At 44.5% G+C, this 20671-nt stretch overlaps 1 protein-coding gene and 2 long non-coding RNA genes across 3 annotated transcripts in view; 1 reads left to right on the forward strand and 2 right to left on the reverse strand.

Annotated features, from left to right (window-relative positions):
• Nucleotides 1-17773, reverse strand: part of LOC118390632 (beta-glucuronidase-like) — a 31322-nt gene extending 13549 nt beyond the window's left edge. Inside the window, exons 1-8 of the mRNA XM_052457502.1 lie at nucleotides 17480-17773; nucleotides 16877-17062; nucleotides 15272-15347; nucleotides 13335-13484; nucleotides 12894-13081; nucleotides 11336-11488; nucleotides 10862-11040; nucleotides 6365-6511 (exon numbers count right to left, since the gene is read on the reverse strand). Of these exons, the coding sequence (XP_052313462.1) occupies nucleotides 6365-6511; nucleotides 10862-11040; nucleotides 11336-11488; nucleotides 12894-13081; nucleotides 13335-13484; nucleotides 15272-15347; nucleotides 16877-17062; nucleotides 17480-17692 (1292 nt within the window). The 5' untranslated portion in view covers nucleotides 17693-17773. The remainder of the gene's footprint in view (nucleotides 1-6364; nucleotides 6512-10861; nucleotides 11041-11335; nucleotides 11489-12893; nucleotides 13082-13334; nucleotides 13485-15271; nucleotides 15348-16876; nucleotides 17063-17479) is intronic.
• On the forward strand, nucleotides 7721-10753 carry LOC127933035 (uncharacterized). The gene is made up of 4 exons (XR_008146892.1): nucleotides 7721-9388; nucleotides 9671-9910; nucleotides 10042-10329; nucleotides 10420-10753. It is a non-coding gene; the product is annotated as an uncharacterized LOC127933035 (long non-coding RNA).
• LOC127933037 (uncharacterized) lies at nucleotides 14106-14913 on the reverse strand. The gene is made up of 3 exons (XR_008146895.1): nucleotides 14839-14913; nucleotides 14629-14708; nucleotides 14106-14468 (listed from the first exon to the last, which is right to left on the reverse strand). It is a non-coding gene; the product is annotated as an uncharacterized LOC127933037 (long non-coding RNA).
• Nucleotides 17774-20671: the final 2898 nt, after the last annotated feature.

The raw sequence follows: 20671 nt of genomic DNA on the forward strand, positions 1-20671 counted from the left end.
TATATTTTTAAACCTGCATATTTAGTTAATATTGCCTGCTAACATGAATTACTTTTAACTAGGGAAATTGTGTCAGTTCTCTTGCGTTCTGTGCATGCAGAGTCAGGGTATATGCAGCAGTTTGGGCCGCCTGGCTCGTTGCGAACTGTGTGAAGACCATTTCTTCCTAACAAAGACAGCCAACTTCGCCAAACGGGGGATGATTTAACAAAAGCGCGTTTGTGAAAAAAAAAAGCACAATCGTTGCACGAATGTACCTAACAATAAACATCAATGCCTTTCTTAAATTCAATACACAGAAGTTTATTTTTTAAACCTGCATATTTAGTTAAGAAATTCAAGTTAGCAGGCAATATTAAACTAAGGAAATTGTGTCACTTCTCTTGCGTTCATTGTACGCAGAGTCAGGGTATATGGAACAGTTTGGGCAGCCTGGCTCGTTGAGAACTAATTTGCCAGAATTTTACGTAATTATGACATAACATTGAAGGTTCTACAATGTAACAGCAATATTTAGACTTAGGGTTGCCACCCGTTAGATAAAATACGGAACGGTTCCGTATTTCACTGAAAGAATAGAAGTTTTCGAAATTATAGTTTCCAGATTTGACCAACGCATTGGAGTTGAAAAAGCATAATCGGTCGACCTCTACTCGGGGTATCAGACTATCTTTGTTGACTAAGATACAAACTCAGCCTCACAGTATCAGACTGTTGACTACGATACAAACTCAGCCTCACAGTATCAGACTGTTGACTACGATACAAACTCAGCCTCACAGTATCAGACTGTTGACTACAAAGATACAAACTCAGCCTCACAGTATCAGACTGTTGACTACGATACAAACTCAGCCTCACAGTATCAGACTGTTGACTACGATACAAACTCAGCATCACAGTATCAGACTGTTGACTACGATACAAACTCAGCCTCACAGTATCAGACTGTTGACTGTTGACTACGATACAAACTCAGCCTCACAGTATCAGACTGTTGACTACGATACAAACTCAGCCTCACAGTATCAGACTGTTGACTACGATACAAACTCAGCCTCACAGTATCAGACTGTTGACTACCGATACAAACTCAGCCTCACAGTACCAGACGGTCTTTGTTGACTACACCACATAGTGAAGTACAGTAACGTCAATAAACTTTAAGGAGGAAATTCCTGCTGTTTGCCTGTTCGGTCTGTCACTCCCTGAGTGGATGTAAGGACACCTGTAGCTATTCTGTGAACGGCAGAGTTCAGTAGTACTCGGACTGCATTCCACATGCCACTAATCCATTCTACCAGGACATGTTCAGACTCACCCATACACTGCGCTCCCATCTGATGAATAAGCAAAGTACACACCCACTCACATGTTTTACAGACGTAAAGCGAATACCAACACTGCTTGAAATACCTTGGAAATGGTAGCCTTCAAGGCCTTGCCCGCCTCAAGCAGCACTGAGCAATGCTAGGTAGTCCTCCCAATAAGAACGCAGCCTAAAATCTTTGGGGAGGCAGGGTAGCCTAGTGGTTAGAGCGTTGGACTAGTAACCCAAAGGATGCAAGATCGAATCCCTGAGCTGACAAGGTAAAAATCTGTCGTTCTGCCCCTGAACAAGGCAGTTAATCCACTGTTCCTAGGCCGTCATCAAAAATAAGAATAAATAAGGGGAACCACTACTTCAAGGTCTCAAAGCGAGTGACGTCACCGATTGAACTGCTATTAGCGCGCACCACTGCTAACTAGCTAGCCATTTCATATCGATTACACTCCCCCCCTTTGACCTCCTCCTTTGATACAGCTGCACAGCTTCACGAGTTCATTTTCATTGATGAAGCTGGACTCAATCTAGTTAAAACCAGGCGTTGGGGCCCCGACATGTTATAGGATAAAGAGCCGTTGTGAATGTCCCTGGGCAGCGAGGGGGAACGTTATAGGACAGAGAGCCGTTGTGAATGTCCCTGGGCAGCGAGGGGGAATGTTATAGGACAGAGAGCCGTTGTGAATGTCCCTGGGCAGCGAGGGGGAATGTTATAGGACAGAGAGCCGTTGTGAATGTCCCTGGGCAGCGAGGGGGAATGTTATAGGACAGAGAGCCGTTGTGAATGTCCCTGGGCAGGGGAATGTTATAGGACAGAGAGCCATTGTGAATGTCCCTGGGCAGCGAGGGGGAATGTTATAGGACAGAGAGCCGTTGTGAATGTCCCTGGGCAGCGAGGGGGAATGTTATAGGACAGAGAGCCATTGTGAATGTCCCTGGGCAGCGAGGGGGAATGTTATAGGACAGAGAGCCGTTGTGAATGTCCCTGGGCAGCGAGGGGAATGTTATAGGACAGAGAGCCATTGTGAATGTCCCTGGGCAGCGAGGGGGAATGTTATAGGACAGAGAGCCGTTGTGAATGTCCCTGGGCAGCGAGGGGGAACGTTATAGGACAGAGAGCCATTGTGAATGTCCCTGGGCAGCGAGGGGGAACGTTATAGGACAGAGAGCCATTGTGAATGTCCCTGGGCAGCGAGGGGGAATGTTATAGGACAGAGAGCCGTTGTGAATGTCCCTGGGCAGCGAGGGGGAATGTTATAGGACAGAGAGCCATTGTGAATGTCCCTGGGCAGCGAGGGGGAATGTTATAGGACAGAGAGCCGTTGTGAATGTCCCTGGGCAGCGAGGGGGAATGTTATAGGACAGAGAGCCGTTGTGAATGTCCCTGGGCAGCGAGGGGGAACGTTATAGGACAGAGAGCCATTGTGAATGTCCCTGGGCAGGGGAACGTTATAGGACAGAGAGCCATTGTGAATGTCCCTGGGCAGCGAGGGGGAATGTTATAGGACAGAGAGCCGTTGTGAATGTCCCTGGGCAGCGAGGGGGAATGTTATAGGACAGAGAGCCATTGTGAATGTCCCTGGGCAGCGAGGGGGAATGTTATAGGACAGAGAGCCATTGTGAATGTCCCTGGGCAGCGAGGGGGAATGTTATAGGACAGAGAGCCATTGTGAATGTCCCTGGGCAGCGAGGGGAATGTTATAGGACAGAGAGCCATTGTGAATGTCCCTGGGCAGCGAGGGGAACGTTATAGGACAGAGAGCCATTGTGAATGTCCCTGGGCAGCGAGGGGGAACGTTATAGGACAAAGAGCCATTGTGAATGTCCCTGGGCAGCGAGGGGAACGATATAGGACAGAGAGCCGTTGTGAATGTCCCTGGGCAGCGAGGGGGAACGTTATAGGACAGAGAGCCGTTGTGAATGTCCCTGGGCAGCGAGGAGGAATGTTATAGGACAGAGAGCCATTGTGAATGTCCCTGGGCAGCGAGGGGGAATGTTATAGGACAGAGAGCCATTGTGAATGTCCCTGGGCAGCGAGGGGGAATGTTATAGGACAGAGAGCCATTGTGAATGTCCCTGGGCAGCGAGGGGGAACGTTATAGGACAGAGAGCCATTGTGAATGTCCCTGGGCAGCGAGGGGGAATGTTATAGGACAGAGAGCCATTGTGAATGTCCCTGGGCAGCGAGGGGGAACGTTATAGGACAGAGAGCCATTGTGAATGTCCCTGGGCAGCGAGGGGGAATGTTATAGGACAGAGAGCCATTGTGAATGTCCCTGGGCAGCGAGGGGGAATGTTATAGGACAGAGAGCCATTGTGAATGTCCCTGGGCAGGGGAATGTTATAGGACAGAGAGCCATTGTGAATGTCCCTGGGCAGCGAGGAGGAATGTTATAGGACAGAGAGCCATTGTGAATGTCCCTGGGCAGCGAGGGGGAATGTTATAGGACAGAGAGCCATTGTGAATGTCCCTGGGCAGCGAGGGGAACGTTATAGGACAGAGAGCCATTGTGAATGTCCCTGGGCAGCGAGGGGGAATGTTATAGGACAGAGAGCCGTTGTGAATGTCCCTGGGCAGCGAGGGGGAACGTTATAGGACAAAGAGCCATTGTGAATGTCCCTGGGCAGCGAGGGGAATGTTATAGGACAAAGAGCCATTGTGAATGTCCCTGGGCAGGGGAACGTTATAGGACAAAGAGCCATTGTGAATGTCCCTGGGCAGCGAGGGGGAACGTTATAGGACAGAGAGCCGTTGTGAATGTCCCTGGGCAGGGGAACGTTATAGGACAGAGAGCCATTGTGAATGTCCCTGGGCAGGGGAACGTTATAGGACAGAGAGCCATTGTGAATGTCCCTGGGCAGCGAGGGGGAATGTTATAGGACAGAGAGCCATTGTGAATGTCCCTGGGCAGCGAGGGGGAAATAGCACCATTGTGAATGTCACCATTAGTCTGCGTGGGGGAATGTTCCTGATAGGACAGAGAGTTCTCCATGTCCCTGGCCAACGAGGGGGTCCCTACAATACTGGACACATAGCCATATTTCTGGATGCACTACATAATGCAGTTGTAGCAGGACGGACAGAGCAGCCCAGGTCTGTTGTCATCTGGGATAATGTTAGTTTCCACCGGGCTGCTCTGGTCAGGGACTGGTTCACCAACCATTTCATGAACTTCTCAGTTGTACAGGACGGACCAGAGCAGCCCAGGTCTGTTGTCATCTGGGATAATGTTAGTTTCCACCGGGCTGCTCTGGTCAGGGACTGGTTCACCAACCACGTTAACTTCTCAGTTGAATACTTGCCCTCTTTACTCCCCATTTATCAATCCGATTGAGGAATTGTCGTCGTGTTGGTGTTGGAAAGTGTATGGACCGCCATCCACATGCCCGCCTGCCTCTTCTACAAGTAATGGAAAAGGCATGCGGAGACACTGAGATGGGGTCAGTCCAGGGTTGGATACGACACACACAGGGCCATTATTTTCCCCCGTTGCCTAGCCACGGATGACATGAGGTGTTGTTGCCAGACCCTAACAGAAGACGGGATCCATAAACCGTCCACCCCTAACAGAAGACGGGATCCATAAACCGTCCAGCCCATCTCTTACAATACTTTTTGTATTAAAAAAAAAAAAAATCATTGCACTGTAATTATTTTTGTTTCCATGAGTTTACAGTAACATATTAATTACTGTAATTCTACGCGTGTTTTGTTGCAAAAACCTGCAATGGCAAAAAATAATAATAAGTTGTATATATTTGTTTTCTGATGTCTTTCTATTTTGGTGTTCATTGAAAATGTACGGGAACAATCTTTAATAGAAGCCTTACGATAAGGTATACAAAGTACTAAAGACAGTGTTTTGTGTAAAGTCCATCAGTGTGTTGCTGTTGCTATGAAAGAGTCATTCATTACGGTGCATGTGCGTATTATTTTGTTGCAAAAAAAAAAAAAAAAGACATTTTCAAAAAGGATTGTTAGGTTTTAATTGCAGAGTTTCCTGTTGACATAGAAGTGTTGTCTTATTTGGCGCGTGTGTGTGTGTGTGTGTGTGTGTGTGTGTGTGTGTGTGTGTGTGTGTGTGTGTGTGTATAGAGTTGACACAATGAGCCAAATTCTGCAACAAGTGTGTCAGCAATCGCAAAACGCTGTAATGCTCCGTTTCCTTTCCTCTATGAGGTCACCATTACCACACCATTTCCCTTCCTTTATGACATCACCAGTAATGTGTTCATGTGAGAAGCGAAAAGAGGAAGTTAAAAACTAACTGACAATTTGTTCACTACAACATCACTCCATCATAATGTGAATGTGCATTTAAATGTTTTATTTTTTTAAACAACCCACATTCTCGGAATGAATGCTAAACGTTCTCGGAATGAATGCTAAACATTCTCGGAATGAATGCTAAACATTCTCGGAATGAATGCTAAACATTCTCGGAATGAATGCTAAACGTTCTCGGAATGAATGCTAAACGTTCTCGGAATGAATGCTAAACGTTCTCGGAATGAATGCTAAACGTTCTCGGAATGAATGCTAAACGTTCTCGGAATGAATGCTAAACGTTCTCGGAATGAATGCTAAACGTTCTCGGAATGAATGCTAAACGTTCTCGGAATGAATGCTAAACGTTCTCGGAATGGATGCTAAACGTTCTCGGAATGAATGCTAAACGTTCTCGGAATGGATGCTAAACGTTCTCGGAATGGATGCTAAACGTTCTCGGAATGAATGCTAAACGTTCTCGGAATGAATGCTAAACGTTCTCGGAATGAATGCTAAACGTTCTCGGAATGAATGCTAAACGTTCCCGGAATGAATGCTAAACGTTCCCGGAATGAATGCTAAACGTTCCCGGAATGAATGCTAAACGTTCCCGGAATGGATGCTAAACGTTCCCGGAATGAATGCTAAACGTTCTCGGAATGAATGCTAAACGTTCTCGGAATGAATGCTAAACGTTCTCGGAATGAATGCTAAACGTTCTCGGAATGAATGCTAAACATTCTCGGAATGAATTGTAAACATTCTCTTACTTGAAATAGAATCCAGCAGGAGGCATCTCAGCGGCCGGCTCATTGGCTACAGACCACATGACCACAGAGGCGTGATTCTTGTCCCTTCTCACCAGTTCGTCCATGACCACCAGGTGATGAGACAGTGAGGCGTTCCCAAAACTACGTCTGGGGGACAAGAGAGAGAGGACAGAGACACAGAAGACATGACGCTAGATTCTATCCACCATGTAATGGCAGAGCATTGATAATATCGCTCTGTTTAATGTGGTATATAAACGTAACTGTCCATTAACAACTGAGAAGTTAATGGTAAAGACACGCAAGCAGGCTTTACATTTTTTTTTTTTTAAGTGTCTTTAAAAATGTCTTGCCCACTGTTCCGTGTGAAAAACACCTGACGTTCTCGTCAAAAATATTGCACCAGGGGTGTATTTATTACAGAAAACGTTTACGAACCAAATGGAAGCACACGGAGGCAAAACACACGTTTTAAAAAATTGTACAAATACAGGCATGCCTCTCCCCGTTTCCTTCCATTTGCTCCCATTTAAGAAATGTTTTTCTAAAATAAATCAGCTGAATTAATACACCCCTGTGGAATGTGTAACTTTTAACTGAGGTCACAGAAACTGCCAACATGGCAATGCACAAAAAAACAAAAAGGTAACCTGCCTAAATGGTTACCGCCCCGTAGCACTCACGTCGGTAGCCATGAAGTGCTTTGAAAGGCTGGTCACGGCTCACATCAACACCATTATCACAGAAACCCTAGACCCACTGCAATTTGCATTCCGCCCCAATAGATCCACAGATATATCTATTACACTCCACACTGCCCTTTCACACCTGGACAAAAGGAACACCTATGTGTTCAGCCTCCAGTATTTATGCTGCAGTAGTTTATGTGTCGGGGGGCTAGGGTCAGTTTGTTATATCTGGAGTACTTCTCCTGTCCTATTCGGTGTCCTGTGTGAATCTAAGTGTGCGTTCTCTAATTCTCTCCTTCTCTCTTTCTTTCTCTCTCTCGGAGGACCTGAGCCCTAGGACCATGCCCCAGGACTACCTGACATGATGACTCCTTGCTGTCCCCAGTCCACCTGGCCATGCTCCTGCTCCAGTTTCAACTGACCTGAGCCCTAGGACCCGTGCCCCAGGACTACCTGACATGAAGGCTCCTTGCTGTCCCCAGTCCACCTGACTGTGCTGCTGCTCCAGTTTCAACTGTTCTGCCTTATTATTATTCGACCATGCTGGTCATTTATGAACATTTGAACATCTTGGTCATGTTCTGTTATAATCTCTACCCGGCACAGCCAGAAGAGGACTGGCCACCCCACATAGCCCGGTTCCTCTCTAGGTTTCTTCCTAAGGGAGTTTTTCCTAGCCACCGTGCTTTTACACCTGCATTGTTTGCTGTTTGGGGTTTTAGGCTGGGTTTCTGTACAGCACTTTGAGATATCAGCTGATGTACGAAGGGCTATATAAATAAATTTGATTTGATTTGATTTGATATGTGATAATACTGGTCATTGACTACAGTTCAGCGTTCAACACCATAGTGCCCACAAAGCTCATCACTAAGATAAGGACCCTGGGACTAAACACCTCCCTCTGCAACTGGATCCTGGACTTCACCCACAACTGCATGGCCAAGCACTACTCCAACACCATCCTTAAGTTTGCTGACAACACAAGTGGTAGGCCTGATCACAGACAATGAGACCTGGTCGTGCGGTGCCAGGACAACAATCGCTCCCTCAATGTGAGCAAGACAAAAAAGGAGCTGATCGTGGACTACTGGAAAACATTAACGTCAAAGGGGCTGAAGTGGAGCGGGTCGAGAGTTTCAAGTTCCTTGGTGTCCACATCACCAACAAACTATCATGGTCCAAACACAAGAAGACAGTTGTGAAGAGGCCACGACAATACCTTTTCCCCCCCTCAGGAGACTGAAAAGATTTGGCATGGGTCATCAGACCCTCAAATTTCTACAGCTGCACCATCGAGAGCATCCTGACTGGTTGCATCACCACCTGGTACGGCAACCGCTCGGCATCCGACCGTAAGGCGCTACAGAGGGTAGTGTGTACGGCCCACTACTTCACTGGGGCCAAGCTTCCTGCCATCCAGGACCTCTATACCAGGCGGTGTCAGAGGACGGCCCCAAAAAATGGACAAAGACTCCAGTTACCCAAGACATACACTGTTCTCTCTGCTACAGCACAGCAAGCGGTACCGGAGCGCCACGTCTAGGACCAAAAGGCTCCTGAACAACCAAGCCATAAGACTGCTGAACAATTAATCAAATGGCCACCGGGCTATTTAGAAATTGCTGCTACTCGCTGTTTATTATCGTCACTTTACAAATTAGTGATGAGCTTTGAGGGAACTATGGTGTTGAACACTGAGCTGTAGTCAATGATTATCTATGCATGATGATTATCAATGCATTATCACACAGGTGTTCCTTTTGTTACTGTTATGTCATTTTCTTGATACTTCGATTTTATTTTATTTTATACTTTAGTTTATTTAGTAAATATTTTCTTAACTCTATTTCTTGAACTGCATTGTTGGTTAAGGGCTTGTAAGTCAGCATTTCACAGTAAGGTCTACACCGGTTGGTTAAGGGCTTGTAAGTCAGCATTTCACTGTAAGGTCTACACCTGTTGGTTAAGGGCTTGTAAGTCAACATTTCACTGTAAGGTCTACACCTGTTGGTTAAGGGCTTGTAAGTCAACATTTCACAGTAAGGTCTACACCTGTTGGTTAAGGGCTTGTAAGTCAGCATTTCACTGTAAGGTCTACACCTGTTGGTTAAGGGCTTGTAAGTCAACATTTCACAGTAAGGTCTACACCTGTTGGTTAAGGGCTTGTAAGTCAACATTTCACAGTAAGGTCTACACCTGTTGGTTAAGGGCTTGTAAGTCAACATTTCACAGTAAGGTCTACACCTGTTGGTTAAGGGCTTGTAAGTCAACATTTCACAGTAAGGTCTACACCTGTTGGTTAAGGGCTTGTAAGTCAACATTTCACTGTAAGGTCTACACCTGTTGGTTAAGGGCTTGTAAGTCAACATTTCACAGTAAGGAGGGCTTGTAAGTCAGCATTTCACTGTAAACCTGCTGGTTAAGGGCTTGTAAGTCAACATTTCACAGTAAGGTCTACACCTGTTGGTTAAGGGCTTGTAAGTCAACATTTCACAGTAAGGTCTACACCTGTTGGTTAAGGGCTTGTAAGTCAACATTTGTAAGGTCTACACCTGTTGGTTAAGGGCTTGTAAGTCAACATTTCACAGTAAGGTCTTCAGCATTTCACTGTAAGGTCTACACCTGTTGGTTAAGGGCTTGTAAGTCAACATTTCACAGTAAGGTCTACACCTGTTGGTTAAGGGCTTGTAAGTCAACATTTCACAGTAAGGTCTACACCTGTTGGTTAAGGGCTTGTAAGTCAACATTTCACAGTAAGGTCTACACCTGTTGGTTAAGGGCTTGTAAGTCAACATTTCACAGTAAGGTCTACACCTGTTGGTTAAGGGCTTGTAAGTCAACATTTCACTGTAAGGTTACACCTGTTGGTTAAGGGCTTGTAAGTCAACATTTCACAGTAAGGTCTACACCTGTTTTAAGGGCTTGTAAGTCAACATTTCACAGTAAGGTCTATGGTTAAGGGCTTGTTCAGCATTTCACTGTAAGGTCTACACCTGTTGGTTAAGGGCTTGTAAGTCAACATTTCACAGTAAGGTCTACACCTGTTGGTTAAGGGCTTGTAAGTCAACATTTCACAGTAAGGTCTACACCTGTTGGTTAAGGGCTTGTAAGTCAACATTTCACAGTAAGGTCTACACCTGTTGGTTAAGGGCTTGTAAGTCAACATTTCACTGTAAGGTCTACACCTGTTGGTTAAGGGCTTGTAAGTCAACATTTCACTGTAAGGTCTACACCTGTTGGTTAAGGGCTTGTAAGTCAACATTTCACTGTAAGGTTTGTTGGTTAAGGGCTTGTAAGTCAACATTTCACTGTAAGGTCTACACCGGTTGGTTAAGGGCTTGTAAGTCAGCATTTCACTGTAAGGTCTACACCTGTTGGTTAAGGGCTTGTAAGTCAACATTTCACTGTAAGGTCTACACCTGTTGGTTAAGGGCTTGTAAGTCAACATTTCACTGTAAGGTCTACACCTGTTGGTTAAGGGCTTGTAAGTCAACATTTCACTGTAAGGTCTACACCTGTTGGTTAAGGGCTTGTAAGTCAACATTTCACTGTAAGGTCTACACCTGTTGGTTAAGGGCTTGTAAGTCAACATTTCACTGTAAGGTCTACACCTGTTGGTTAAGGGCTTGTAAGTCAACATTTCACAGTAAGGTCTACACCGGTTGGTTAAGGGCTTGTAAGTCAACATTTCACTGTAAGGTCTACACCTGTTGGTTAAGGGCTTGTAAGTCAGCATTTCACTGTAAGGTTGTTGTTGTTTGTATTTATTTGGCGCATGTGACAAATACAATTTAATTTGACTTACATGTCTGCGATGCCCACCCCGGGACACTCGTCAATGACCACAATGCCATGGCGGTCTGCCATCTGCAGGATCTCCTCAGCGTACGGGTAGTGACTGGTCCTGAACGAGTTGGCCCCCAGCCACTTCAACAGGTTAAAATCCTTCACAATCAGGGGCCAGTCCAGGCCCTTCCCTCTGATCTGACACAGAAAGCAGGGGGCAACAGTTAAGAGACCTATTTAATAGACTTAAAGAGAGACCTATTTCCATTGACCTTTAAATAATTCCAAAATGCATGACAGAACAGAACTACTGAAATGAGTTTGTTAAAAACCAGAGAAACCGATAACTTCAAAATCAGTGTCAACATTCATTACTTCCATATCTTGGCAAATATGGAATACAACTGAACAACACCTGCTGGACACCAGTTGTAAACGCAAGAGGAAACTGCCAGTGTTTTGCTGTCCTCTAGAGGTACGACTCAGTACTCACATCAGCATCCTCATGTTTGTTGACTCCGTGGAAATAGAAGGGTTTGCTGTTGATGAGAAACTGTGTGTTGGTGACCTGAACAGTGCGGATTCCCACAGGCAGAGCATAGACATCCTCACAGACAGAACCCTCGCTAGCTGTCGTCATGTGAACCTGGAAACAATTGAGATGAGGCGGAATGTTCAGAATGTAGCAGATAGAAATGGAAAAGTAGAGCTGACAAAAAAAAACAAATCTGCACTACAGATAATCATATATCCATCTGAACATTCTATAATGTTGCATTACATTCTGTAATGAACAGGCCCTAGCCAGGAGGATTGTTCCAGTCAGAGCCCCTTCCATTAACACAGGAAGTAGGGACGGTGTGATGCTGAGTGGTCAAACTAAGGCGATGTTCACGGTAGCGTTGACTCATCACAAGGAAAAGGTTAACACATGAGTACAAACCAGTAAAGCGTAGCCTAGTGGTTAGAGCGTTGGACTAGTCACCGGAAGGTTGCGAGTTCAAACCCCCGAGCTGACAAGGTACAAATCTGTCGTTCTGCCCCTGAACAGGCAGTTAACCCACTGTTCCCAGGCCGTCATTGAAAATAAGAATGTGTTCTTAACTGACTTGCCTGGTTAAATAAAAGGTAAAAAAAATAAAATTAAAATAAATTTCTCTCTAAAACATACACTAAACAAAAATATAAAAATGCAACAATTTCAATGACTTCATAAGGAAATCTGAATATAATAAATTCATTAGGCCCTTATCTATGGATTTCACATGGGCAGGGGAGGCAGCCATGTGTGGGCCTGAGAGGGAATAGGCCCACCTACTGGGGAGCCGGGCCCGGCCAATCAGAATAAGTTCTCCCCACAAAAGGGATTTATTACAGACTGAAATAATCCGTTTCATCAGCTGTCCAGGTGGCTGGTCTCAGACGATCTCGCTGGTGAAGATGCCTGATGTGGAGGTCCTGGGCTGGCGTTGTTACACGTGGTCTATGAGGCCGGTTGGACGTTCTGCCAAAATCTCTAAAACAACGATGGTGGCGGCTTATGGTAGAGAAATTAACATTATACCAACAGCTCTGGTGGACATTCCTGCAGTCAGCATACCAATTGCACGCTTTCTCAAGACATCTGTGGCATTGTGTTGTGTTACAAAACTGCAAATTTTAGAATGACCTTTTATTGTCCCCAGCTCAAGGTGCACCTGTGTAATGATCATGCCGTTTAATCAGCTTCTTGATATGACACACCTGTCAGGTGGATGGATTATCTTGGCAAAGGAGAAATGCTCACTAACAGGGATGTAAACACATTTGTGCCCAACATTTGAGAGAAATATTTTCTGGGAGGTATGGCACATTTCTGGGATCTTTTATTTCAGCTCATGAAACATGGGACCAACACTTCACATGTTGCGTTTATATTTTAGTTCAGTATAATTAAATGTCATGGTCGTTCATATACATTTGATAAAAAGTTACATTAAAAAACAAACACTAAAAAGGAGCAGACAGTGGATCACCTTAGCCTTGCAACTAGGAACATAGCCCACACTTACCTCCATAGAATACAGATATCCTGGGCTCTCATGCATTAGATACGGCCACCACAGGCTGACTTCCATCACTTTGAGGACCCCAGACGGTCCAGTGGAGGAGGCCACAGAGTGGCCATCTTTGTCCGACAGGGTCACCTTCAGCGTGGAGTTGAGACTGCCCAGCACTGACACCTGGTAACTGATGAGCCCTACACCAAAGGGCAGAACAGGAGAGACCAACACTTTAGTACACTAGTGCCATTTTTCACACTTTTTCCATAGTTCCTGGAATCATGCAGAAAAGGACAATGTGAAAAGGAAATAGCCAAGACAGCACGGTGAAGGTTTTGATCAGCACGATAGTGTAAACAGGGTATGGATAAACTTGGGGATGAAAAGACCTAAACAGTCACTCGAACAAGTGGATGAGAAAATATATGTTGTTGTTGTTGTTGCACTCACCAATGTTGTCAGCAAAGGATGTCAGCACTGTGATGTCATCAACATACGCCGTAGGAGTGGTATACAGTAGAACAGGACGATGCAAACCAGCATAGTTGAAGAAGTCAAAGTTTGTGTTTTGCACAACATAGTTAGCAGGATACCTGTAGATAAAATATATAGACACCATAGTCAGCAGGATACCTGTAGATAAAATATATAGACACCATAGTCAGCAGGATACCTGTAGATAAAATATATAGACACCATAGTCAGCAGGATACCTGTAGATACAATATATAGACACCATAGTCAGCAGGATACCTGTAGATAAAATATATAGACACCATAGTCAGCAGGATACCTGTAGATAAAATATATAGACACCATAGTCAGCAGGATACCTGTAGATAAAATATATAGACACCATAGTCACAGGATACCTGTAGATAAAATATATAGACACCATAGTCAGCAGGATACCTGTAGATAAAATATATAGACACCATAGTCAGCAGGATACCTGTAGATAAAATATATAGACACCATAGTCAGCAGGATACCTGTAGATAAAATATATAGACACCATAGTCAGCAGGATACCTGTAGATAAAATATATAGACACCATAGTCAGCAGGATACCTGTAGATAAAATATATAGACACCATAGTCAGCAGGATACCTGTAGATAAAATATATAGACACCATAGTCAGCAGGATACCTGTAGATAAAATATATAGACACCATAGTCAGCAGGATACCTAGATAAAATATATAGACACCATAGTAGGATACCTGTAGATAAAATATATAGACACCATAGTCAGCAGGATACCTGTAGATAAAATATATAGACACCATAGTCAGCAGGATACCTGTAGATAAAATATATAGACACCATAGTCAGCAGGATACCTGTAGATAAAATATATAGACACCATAGTCAGCAGGATACCTGTAGATAAAATATATAGACACCATAGTCAGCAGGATACCTGTAGATAAAATATATAGACACCATAGTTAGCAGGATACCTGTAGATAAAATATATAGACACCATAGTTAGCAGGATACCTGTAGATAAAATATATAGACACCATAGTCAGTAGGATACCTGTAGATAAAATATATAGACACCAGTCAGCAGGATACCTGTAGATAAAATATATAGACACCATAGTCAGCAGGATACCTGCAGATAAAATATATAGACACCATAGTCAGCAGGATACCTGCAGATAAAATATATAGACACCATAGTCAGCAGGATACCTGCAGATAAAATATATAGACACCATAGTCAGCAGGATACCTGTAGATAAAATATATAGACACCATAGTCAGCAGGATACCTGTAGATAAAATATATAGACACCATAGTCAGCAGGATACCTGCAGATAAAATATATAGACACCATAGTCAGCAGGATACCTGCAGATAAAATATATAGACACCATAGTCAGCAGTAGATACCTAGTAGGATATAGATAAAATATATAGACACCATAGTCAGCAGGATACCTGTAGATAAAATATATAGACACCATAGTCAGCAGGATACCTGTAGATAAAATATATAGACACCATAGTCAGCAGGATACCTGTAGATAAAATATATAGACACCATAGTCAGCAGGATACCTGTAGACAATACATATAGACACCATAGTCAGCAGGATACCTGTAGATAAAATATATAGACAACATAGTCAGCAGGATACCTGTAGATAATACATAGACAGACACAATATAGATTTACATTTGAATTTCCGAAACAATATATATTTTTTCACCACCCTCAAAACATCAGAAAATGCACTGTTGCTTACTTCGCCTCAGACGTTCTAGGTTTGGTCTCCAGAACATCTGATAGTGTCTGACTGAGTAGATAAAATATACTTTAGACAATATGTTGAACCAGTCAGTCAGCTATGGTGATGCAGGCCACACCTACGGAGGACATCGCCGATCTCAGCCTCGAAGGGAAGATGGCCACCCTCGTGCTCTGTCATTTTGAGTCCATTCACCCACTGGCAGGGAATGGGAAAAGAGTGTGAGAAATATAGGACTGTTTTTCCTATGTAGCCAGAGTGACACACACACACACACAAAGTCAGAATTTACATACACCTTAGCCAAATACATTTGAACTCAGTTTTTCACAATTCCTGACATTTAATCCTAGTAAAAATTCCCTGTTTTAGGTCAGTTATGATCACCACTTTATTTTAAGAATGTGAAATGTCAGAATAATAGTAGAGAGAATGATTTATTTCAGCTTTTATTTCTTTCATCACATTCCCAGCGGGTCAGAAGTTTACATACACTCAAATAGTATTTTGTAGAATTGCCATTAAATTATTTAACTTGGGTCAAATGTTTTGGGTAGCCTTCCACAAGCAAACCACAATAAGTTAGATTAATTTTGGCCACACGCTTTTTCAGTTCTGCCCACATTTTCTCTTGGATTGAGGTCAGGGCTTTGTGGTGGCCACTCCAATACCTTGACTTTGTTGTCCTTAAGCCATTTTGCCACAACTTTCAAAGAATGCTTGGGGTCATTGTCCATTTGGAAGACCCATTTGTGACCAAGCTTTAACTTCCTGACTGATGTCTTGAGAAGTTGCTTCAAAATATCCATATAATTTTCCTCCCTCATGATGCCATCTATTGATGTCCCTCCTGCAGCAAAGCACCCCCACAACATGATGCTGCCACCCCCGTGCTTCACAGTTGGGATGATGTTCTTTGGCTTGCAAGCCTCCTCCTTTTTCCTCCAAACATAACGATTGTCATTATGGTCAAACAGTTCTATTTTTGTTTCATCAGACCAGAGGACATTTCTCCAAAAAGTACGATCTTTGTACCCATGTGCAGTTACAAACCGAAGTCTGGCTTTTGTTATGGTGGTTTTGGAGCAGTGGCTTCTTCCTTGGTGAGCGGCCTTTCGTGTTATGTCGATAGGACTCAGACCTGTGGATATTGATACTTTTGTACCCGTTTCCTCCAGCATCTTCACAAGGTCCTTTGATGTTGTTCTGGGACTGATTTGCACTTTTCACACAAATGTTCATCTCTAGGAGACAGAACACTTCTCCTTCCTTCCCTCCAATTGACTCAAATTATGTAAATTAGCCAATCAGAAGCTTCTAAAGCCATGACATAATTTTCTGGAATTTTCCAAGCTGTTCAAAGGCAGTCAACTTAGTGTATTTGACCCACTGGAATTGTGATACAGTGAATTATAAGTGAAATAATCTGTCTGTAAACAATTGTTGGAGAAATTACTTGTGTCATGCACAAAGTAGATGTCCTAACCGACTTGCCAAAACTATAGCTTGAGTGGTTGAAAAACGGGTTTTAATGACTCCAACCTAAGTGTATGTAAACTTCCGACTTTTATCTATCCACACACACTGAGGGATGTACATTACAGATGAATTCACGTAAGAGTAGGTTGTGATGTAAATGTAAATGTTGTGGAGTTAGAGCTAATCACACAATACAGAATGTCAACTGGATCTGAAAACAAGTGGTAGAAGATTTATGAAATACTCACGACCACTGAGTAGTAGTGTGCACTCCCAACCCTCAGCACGACTCTGGTTCCCTCATCAGATACCCATCGTGAGGGTACCAACACCTCTCTCTCATACCACACCCAGCCAATGAAATCCCTCAGCTGGGGATCCTGGGTGATGTCGTTGTAGCTGGCAGGCACTGGCATGTCAATCACTGGACCGGTCTAGACAAACGGATAAAAATAGAGAGAGAGAGAGAGAGAGAGAAGAGGGGGAAAATGAATAAGAACAAAATGTTTACACTCGTTTTGACTTGAATCATCAAGACAGTATACACAAAGTATTAGCTAAAATACATGCAAAGACTTGGCGAAACAAACTAGTTTTAGTTGGTTTGAAGTTTCAACATAGACTACAGATGTTCTGCAGACGAGAGATTGGATAATCATTTTGTTTACAGACTAGCCTATCAATGTTCCCCAAACAGACCACGCATTAAAAAAGTAAATTAGAAAGTGGCACATAACTATTCTTAACAAACAGGAACTCGTAGTCCACATGCTTTTGGCGACGCTTTTATGACACCATATCCACGTTACATAGTCAATGTGATTTATTAAACAAGGGATGTTCATGTTTACCTCTGCAAGGCGACTTTTATACCATGCCTGTTGAAAGCCCAAGTTCCTGTCGTGGGAGACGTCGGCTCTGAAGTCCCACAGCCCATTCAGCTCTTTGATCTCCCGCGACGACGACTCTCGGGGGAAGAGCAGTCCACCGTCCAGCAAATGAGCGACATCCCATACTGCAGATAGAAACACAAAACAGTTCACTAGCCTTCTAAACGGCTCCATTTTCACGGGTCACACATTGGCTAACAACAAACCTCTTTGGCTTACAGAAGTTAGTCACATGACCACCTTTAACGTAAATCTTCTTCTTCTTCTTCTGTGGGTTTTATGGCGGACTACAACCCCATAAAGGTGTATTGCCGCCACCAACTGGAGGGTTTGAAAAAAATAAAATATAAATCCATATTTAATAGTGAAACTAAGTTAATCCACCCCAATAATAATAACAAAACTCCCACTTCCTTCCTTCTTTAATTTCTCCATATCTCCCTTCTCAGGCTTGAGGACCTGAGAGGGTGGTACGGCTTTAGGACCTGAGAGGGGTGGTACGGCTCTAGGACCTGAGAGGGGTGGTACGGCTCTAGGACCTGAGAGGGGTGGTACGGCTCTAGGACCTGAGAGGGTGGTACGGCTCTAGGACCTGAGAGGGGTGGTACGGCTCTAGGACCTGAGAGGGGTGGTACGGCTCTAGGACCTGAGAGGGTGGTACGGCTTTAGGACCTGAGAGGGGTGGTACGGCTCTAGGACCTGAGAGGGTGGTACGGCTCTAGGACCTGAGAGGGTGGTACGGCTCTAGGACCTGAGAGGGTGGTACGGTCTAGGACCTGAGAGGGGTGGTACGGCTCTAGGACCTGAGAGGGTGGTACGGCTCTAGGACCTGAGAGGGGTGTTACGGCTCTAGGACCTGAGAGGGTGGTACGGCTCTAGGACCTGAGAGGGTGGTACGGCTCTAGGACCAGAGTGTAGGGGGGGCAGGGTAGCCTAGTGGTTAGAGCGTGAGACTAGTAACTGGAAGGTTGCAAATTCAAACCCCCAAGCTGACAAGGTACAAATTTGTCGTTCTACCCCTGAACAGGCAGTTAACCCACTGTTCCTAGGCTGTCATTAAAAATAATAACTTGTTCTTAACTGACTTGCCTAGTTAAATAAAGGATAAATAAAATATTCCTCCGAAGCACAAAAAAATCTAAACAAGCCCGCCTCTACCGATCCTCACAGCCTCCACTCTTCCCAGCACTCTCTCCACCAGTTTGGATATCTCAGATGGATTGGTAATTTATTTCCCATTGTATTTTTCTATGCATTAATGGACAAATATTTGTCAGGAAGAAGAATGTTTTTGTAAAATTCCTATGCACCCAACAAAAAATGCAATGCTTGGCTCTGGCCACTAGGCGGAGCCTAACACAGGAGATGTCATGCTTTTTCATAAAGATCAAGAAATATATGTGTGCAAAAACCATGCAAACCTCTCCAAGCAGAAAGGTGTATATTAATCAATTGATTTCACTAAACTTAATGAGTGTAGGCTACTTTAACATAACAAACTGAACCATGGCCCAACAGCTTAATTTGGATGAACCCCAGCTATTTCAGGTAACTATCTAGACCAGGGTTAATCAAGTACTATTTGAGAAGGTCCGTCTAAACCAGGGTTAATCAAGTACTATTTGAGAAGGTCCGTCTAGACCAGGGTTAATCAAGTACTATTTGAGAAGGTCCGTCTAGACCAGGGTTAATCAAGTACTATTTGAGAAGGTCCGTCTAGACCAGGGTTACTCAAGTACTATTTGAGAAGGTCCGTCTAGACCAGGGTTACTCAAGTACTATTTGAGAAGGTCCGTCTAGACTAGGGTTACTCAAGTACTATTTGAGAAGGTCCATCTAGACCAGGGTTAATCAAGTACTATTTGAGAAGGTCCGTCTAGACCAGGGTTAATCAAGTACTATTTGAGAAGGTCCAGACACACATTTCCTAGGTGGCAAAGGTCCGGATGGATGATTGTCATTTATCGGCGTAGTCGCGACTCATGCGACTCCTAAACTGTTCATACCAATCTTGTTGATGTAGAGAACATTTAGCAATTTGAAATCAAATTTTCTTCAATTCTACACATTTTGCATGGGACAGAGATATTGTTTGCTGTTTTAAAGCAAATGTTCCATGTCTTGTGTGATACCAGGGGTGAATGTGATACCAGGGGTGAATGTGATACCAGGGGCGAATGTGATACCAGGGGCGAATGTGATACCAGGGGCGAATGTGATACCAGGGGCGAATGTGATACCAGGGGCGAATGTGATACCAGGGGCGAATGTGATACCAGGGGTGAATGTGATACCAGGGGCGAATGTGATACCAGGGGCGAATGTGATACCAGGGGCGAATGTGATACCAGGGGCGAGTGTGATACCAGGGGCGAATGTGATACCAGGGGTGAGTGTGATACCAGGGGCGAGTGTGATACCAGGGGCGAATGTGATACCAGGGGTGAATGTGATACCAGGGGCGAGTGTGATACCAGGGGCGAGTGTGATACCAGGGGCGAATGTGATACCAGGGGCGAGTGTGATACCAGGGGCGAATGTGATACCAGGGGCGAGTGTGATACCAGGGGTGAGTGTGATACCAGGGGTGAGTGTGATACCAGGGGTGAGTGTGATACCAGGGGTGAGTGTGATACCAGGGGCGAGTGTGATACCAGGGGCGAGTGTGATACCAGGGGCGAGTGTGATACCAGGGGTGAGTGTGATACCAGGGGTGAGTGTGATACCAGGGGTGAGTGTGATACCAGGGGCGAATGTGATACCAGGGGCGAATGTGATACCAGGGGCGAGTGTGATACCAGGGGTGAGTGTGATACCAGGGGTGAGTGTGATACCAGGGGCGAATGTGATACCAGGGGCGAATGTGATACCAGGGGCGAGTGTGATACCAGGGGCGAGTGTGATACCAGGGGTGAATGTGATACCAGGGGTGAATGTGATACCAGGGGTGAGTGTGATACCAGGGGTGAATGTGATACCAGGGGCGAATGTGATACCAGGGGCGAGTGTGATACCAGGGGCGAGTGTGATACCAGGGGTGAATGTGATACCAGGGGCGAATGTGATACCAGGGGCGAATGTGATACCAGGGGCGAATGTGATACCAGGGGCGAATGTGATACCAGGGGTGAGTGTGATACCAGGGGTGAATGT

This window comes from Oncorhynchus keta, chromosome 11 (genome assembly GCF_023373465.1).
Source record: "Oncorhynchus keta strain PuntledgeMale-10-30-2019 chromosome 11, Oket_V2, whole genome shotgun sequence".
Classification (NCBI taxonomy): domain Eukaryota; kingdom Metazoa; phylum Chordata; class Actinopteri; order Salmoniformes; family Salmonidae; genus Oncorhynchus; species Oncorhynchus keta.